The sequence below is a fragment of the Alexandromys fortis genome, unplaced genomic scaffold (genome assembly GCF_014885135.2).
Source record: "Alexandromys fortis isolate MF-2015 unplaced genomic scaffold, M_Fortis_MF-2015_v1.1 scaffold_161, whole genome shotgun sequence".
Taxonomy (NCBI): domain Eukaryota; kingdom Metazoa; phylum Chordata; class Mammalia; order Rodentia; family Cricetidae; genus Alexandromys; species Alexandromys fortis.
The window spans coordinates 3,309,927-3,315,610 of NW_026068073.1; the positions used below are offsets into that span (position 1 = coordinate 3,309,927).

Here is a 5,684-nt window from a genome sequence, read left to right on the forward strand (position 1 = left end):
ATGCTATCTGGAAGATCAGATATTCAAGGTCAGTCTCAGGTGAATAGTGAGTTCAAGGCCAGCCTGAGATACATGAAATTGTCTGAAAATAAAGATTGAATGAGTAAATAAATTATGAAGTATATTCTAATATTTATCAATATAAATGTTTTAGTAGTAATAATTCTATGTTTTATATACATATATAATATATATTATGTCTTTTTTTTTTGAGTCTTTGTGTGGTTTGGGTATCAGGGTACATGTGGCCTCATAAAATCAATTTGGCAGTATCCATTATGTTTCTATTGTATAAAATAATTTTGGGGGTATTGGTGTTGTTCCTTTTGGAAACTACAGCTCCCAGATTCCTCCTGGATTACAGACACCTGCGTGCGCGGGAGCGCACAGATGCAGGACATTTCTCCCAGATACCCTTGCGCTTCTCAGTAAAAAGTGAGCTTCCACGAGGTCTCGCTCTCTTGCCCTTTACCCTTGTGTGTCTTGCACACCTGTCCCTTATCGTGTCCCCCCCACTAAAGTGTACCCACGTGGGAGCCGCGTGTCTGTGTCTTCTCCTTTCGTGCGTGTTTTGTCTGTCCTGTGTTTGTCTACACACACACCCGCTTTAAAAGAATAATATTTTGGTGCCATGCGTAACCGACTCGGGGACTTCTTCGTGCCAGATTCTCCACCCGAGGCCTGGGCTCCGGGCTTCTGGCGCCTCCCAGAGTCCGGGGCCTCACAGCCGGACACAAAGTCAGAACCGAGACCAACTGCTCACCACGGCCATCTCCGACCGACACCAACTAATTCGTGAGTTTACCCCACTGCCTCCTCTTTCCCGTTATGCCTAGAGAATGTCCGGCCGGCTTTCTCTGGCGCGTCCTGGGTTGAGTTGCTCACCCCTCCTTTTTTCCTTCTCCCAGCCTTGTACCCTTGGCTAAATTTGGTTCTGCCTGCCACTGGGAATTTGGTATTCCCAGCTTTTCTCCCTGGGAATTTGGTATTCCCAGCTTTCTTCCTTCTTTCTTCCTTCCTGCCTTTTCTGCTTCACGTGTGGGCTTGCTAACGGAGCAAGCACCTTTGGCTGTACGGTCAGCCCCAAAGGGCGTAACTGTCTCCTCCCAGCCGGGTCTGTTTCCCGGCGGTAGCTGGACTCGGCCGGTTTCGCCCATAGCACGGCCTTCCGATTACACGGACGCCTGTAACCGGAACTGCTGTGCGCGTGGCACCTCTGTGTGCCTCCGGTGGTCAGCTCCACAATTTTCCATGGGTGCTAGGCCATCCAAGACTATACCCCCTACTTCCCCTCTTGGTCAGCTCCTGGAATCTCTAAAGCCTCATGCTTTGATCCCCTCCATCAAACTGACCAAGCTCACGCGTCTCTGCTCCAAGACTTGGCCCCATTATAAATTACAGGGTGATCTCTGCTGGCCTTCTCAGGGCTCATTTGACCCCGATGTCTTACGTGAGTTAGCCAGTTTTTGTCATTGCTCAGCCAAATGGAAGGAAATGACGTATATCATGGCATTCTTTTACATGGCCCTAAAGACTGATCCATCTATGGCTTCTCAGTGTTCACCTGCCCACACGTTCCTGGCAATGTCTTCCCCGCAGGGTCCGTCTTCCCGGCAGGCACCCTCCACTCTGGCAATGGCCATGGACCTGGCGGACGAGCCTCCGCCCCCCCCCCCCCCCCCCCCCCCCCCCCCCCCCCCCCCCCCCCCCCCCCCCCCCCCGGCCTCATGGGACCGCCCCTTTCCGCCCTTCCCGGCCGGGTGACACCTCACCTGTCTCTCTTCCTTTAACAGATTCTAGACATTGAAAGGACTCACCTAAATCTTTCCCCCATGATGCCTCTAACCGTTCCACCCGCAGATCTCCCTCTCGTTCTCGCCGCGCAAACATTTCCCCAGATCCAAGTCTCTTTTCCCAAGGAGCTCTGGTTGGTTTCCCGCCGAAGCTCTGGTTCCCTGTCCAGTTCCTCCTATCCACCTTCACCTCATTTCTCCCGCAACCGCAACCGGACGCACAAACAGCTAACAGTGTCTTTCTGTCACAGGCAGCAGGAAACATCTTCGGACTCCTCTGTGTCCCCTTCCCCCCCTACCCTGCCCCCTCGGTCTTTCAAAATGCCCTCAGGTGCTAAACCCGCCCGCCATCTGGCCCCAACCTTCACCCCGCCCCTTATGCTCTCTCGGGCCACAGCGGGGACAGACCCTGGTCAAATTAAGCCAGCTATAGTTCTAACCTTGCGGGAAGTAGCCGGCGCTGAGGGTCTTATAAAAGTCCACATGCCGTTCGCCTTATCAGAGCTCTCTCATGTCTCAAAGTTGCTCGGGTCATACACTGCTGACCCCACCAATTTCATAAAAGAATTTCAATATTTGACCCAATCCTATAATCTGACATATCAAGATGTATATGTAATTTTATTTAATAACCTACTTCCCGAGGAGCGCAGACGAGTCTGGGAACAGGCGAGACAGTACGCCGATGAAGTACACCAAACCCTGGCCTCCCACCCTCCGGGGGCAGAGGCAGTTGATCAAGAACCCCATTGGGATTATAATTCCCCCAGTGGCATTCTGGCCAGAGACCAATTGTTAACCTGCCTCACAGTGGGACTTCACAAAGCTGCTCTTAAACCAGTAAACTATTCAAAACTCGCAGAGATTTTTCAGGATACTAAGGAAAATCCTTCTGCATTTCTTGACCGACTAACCAAAGCTATGTTACAGTTCACAAACATGGATCCAGAATCCACTGAGGGCAGACAGCTCCTGATGTCCCACTTCATCAACCAGTCCTACTCAGACATCAGGGGAAAACTTAGGCGTTTGGAGAAGGGCTCCCTAACTCCACAGGCACAGCTCCTGGAGATGGCTTTCAAAATTTACCATGCAAGAAACGACAAAGCCAAGAATCACTGCCACGTGATTACTGCACCCGCCCGGCCAGCCGAGGTGACGGACTTCACCGCCTGTCCTGTTCGCGCTGCTCCCCCGCCCCCCGGACCCTGTTTCAAATGTGGTAAGGCAGGTAACTGGGTGAAGGGGTGCCCCAATCCTCATGGTAATCCACAGGGCCCCTGCCCTAGATGTCGCAGGGAGGGCCACTGGTCCATGGACTGCCCTCGTGCGTTCGATGATGTGGGGGCAACGGGCCCAGAGGTTCCCCAGGCCGACTTGCTGGGCCTGGCCCTGGAAGATTGAAGGTACCCAGGCTCCATCGACAACCCGACCGCCACACCCATCTGCAACCAGGAGCCACAGGTATTTCTAACGCTGTCGGGCTGCCTCATTTCATTTCTCTTGGACACCGGAGCAACATACTCAGTTCTAAGAGAATTTTGGGGCCCAACCTCTCCCTCAAACTCCCCTATTGTCGGGGTAGGAGGACAGCCTTATTTACCTCACCAAACTTCGCCTCTCAATTGCGTATTTAGAGGTATTTTTTCTCACTCATTCATTCCTAGTTTTACCAACCTGCCCAGTTCCACTCTTGGGGAGAGATCTTCTGACCAAGTTGGGAGCCTTCATTTCTTTCCGCCCCCAACTCGTTTCATTCCAGATTCGTCGGTGATGCAGCTGCTTCTTCTCCTGGCCCCGCGACCTTCTGATACTAACATGACTTTTCCTCTCCCAGCCTCCCAAGTGGACCCTCTCGTGTGGGACACCCAGAATCCTGCTGTCGCTAAACACCATTCCCCTGTTGTTATTCAGTTAAAAAACCCCACCGAGTACATCACCCAAGCTCAGTACCCCCTCTCTTCCCAAAGCCTCAGAGGGTTAAAACCTATAATCTCTGACCTTCTTAGAAAGGGGCTGCTTCGTCCCACCTCTTCCCCCTTTAACACTTCAATATTGGCTGTCAAAAAATATAACAGAACTTATCATTTGGTTCAGGACCTCCGGCTCATCAACTCTGCTGTGGTGCCATTGCATCCAGTCGTACCCAACCCCCTCACCCTTCTGTCTAACATTCCTCCAGGGACCTCCCACTTCTAAGTCTTGAACCTCAAAGATGCCTTTTTCTCTATTCCTCTCAGCCCTCAATCTCAAAACATCTTTGCTTTCACCTGGACAGATCCTGATACTAATTTCTCTACACAGCTAACCTGGACCGTCCTCCCTCAGGGATTCCGGGACAGTCCACACCTCTTTGGCCAGGCTCTGACCTCTGATCTGCTCTCTCTGTCTCTCCTTAAATCAAAGCTGATACTCTATGTCAACGACATCCTGCTATGTAGCCCGTCTTTGGAGACCAGCAGGACTGATACTGCTGCCTTATTAAACTTCTTATCCAAAAAGGGCTACAGAGTCTCACCTTCTAAGGCCCAATTGTCCACCACTCAGGTAACGTATTTGGGGTTAACCATAACCCCAACACAAAAGGCTATCACTCTGGACAGAAAAAGACTAATTCAACCACCAAAGAAGAGGTTTTATCATTCCTGGGAGTGGCTGGTTTCCTGCGTTCCTGGATACCCTCTCTCTCCCTCCTTGCCCACCCCCTATATGAAGCAGCTCTTGGCTCCCTACATGAGCCCCTTCTCCAACCCATCACCAAACCTTTCCGGAGACTTCAACAGGCCCTGACCCAAGCCCCAGCTCTCCATCTTCCGGATTTAACTCGCCCCTTTTTTCTTTCTGTAGCAGAGAAGGAGGGCTATGCTCTGGGAGTCCTAGGTCATCAACTGGGACCCTCCTTTGCACCTGTAGCTTATCTGTCAAAGAAGATGGACCTCACCACTCAGGGCTGGGCACCCTGCATACGTGCTTTGGCAGCTGCTAAACTTCTTATTCGTGAGTCAAAAAAAACTAACCTTCGGAGCATCCACTACGGTTTTCTCTCATCATAACCTGTCCAACCTCTTAACCTACAAAGGCCTACAAACCCTACCCCCTTCTCGAGTTCTTTCCCTTCAGCTGATGGAAGATACAAGCCTCACATTTCAATTCTGTCCACCCCTTAACATCTCAAATCTTCTACCTCAACCTAACGCTAATGATTCCCCATCCCATTCCTGCATTGAGGTCCTAGAGGACCTACTACCTCATCCCTCACATATACAGGAGGGCAGTCTGTCACAGGCTACTCATACCTGGTACACGGACGGCAGCTCCTTTCTATGTGACGGGACTCGCAGAGCAGGTTATGCCATAGTATCAGACACAGAGATAGTTGAGGTAAAGGCACTCCCTACTCATACTACTAACCAACAGGCTGAGCTGATAGCTCTCACCCGAGCCTTTCAGTTAGCCGTGGGACAGTCTTTAAATGTCTACACAGATTCCAAATATGCGTTTCATATCCTGTTGTCTCACGCTGCCATCTGGAAGAAGTGCGGGCTTCTCACGGCGAAGGGAGGATCTATTACCAACTCAGAGCATATTATGGACTTACTAAAAGCTTCTCATCTCCCTAAAGCTATAGGAATTATTCACTGCCGGTCTCATCAATCTGACAGTTCTATTGTCTCCAAGGGAAACAACCGAGCTGACAGAGCAGCTAAGATGGCAGCACTCCAGAATACAGGCCTGTCTCAGCTACCTCAGGGAGTACTTACAGCACAGCCCACAGCCTCACAGACACCTCCCAACACCCAACAGATCCTGTCCTACCTACACCAGCTTTTTCATCCCAATGAAAAAGCCCTACTTCATTTTGTAAAAACACATATCAAACCCACACCTGAG

General features: G+C 50.9%; 1 protein-coding gene across 1 annotated transcript; it reads left to right on the forward strand.

Moving 5' to 3' along the window:
• Positions 1-463: 463 nt before the first annotated feature.
• On the forward strand, positions 464-4,846 carry LOC126488066 (uncharacterized). Its single transcript, XM_050121264.1, has 2 exons — positions 464-3,015; positions 4,641-4,846. Exons 1-2 carry the CDS (start codon positions 1,833-1,835, stop codon positions 4,844-4,846), a joined length of 1,389 nt encoding a protein of 462 aa, XP_049977221.1. The 5' UTR covers positions 464-1,832.
• Positions 4,847-5,684: the final 838 nt, after the last annotated feature.

Coding starts and splice junctions, on each gene's coding strand:
- LOC126488066 (XM_050121264.1), top strand. CDS start 1,833: ATGATGCCTCTAACCGTTCCACCCGCAGATCTCCCTCTCGTTCTCGCC. Junction 3,016..4,640: donor CGGACCCTGTTTCAAATGTG/GTAAGGCAGGTA, acceptor TTCTTTCTGTAG/CAGAGAAGGAGGGCTATGCT.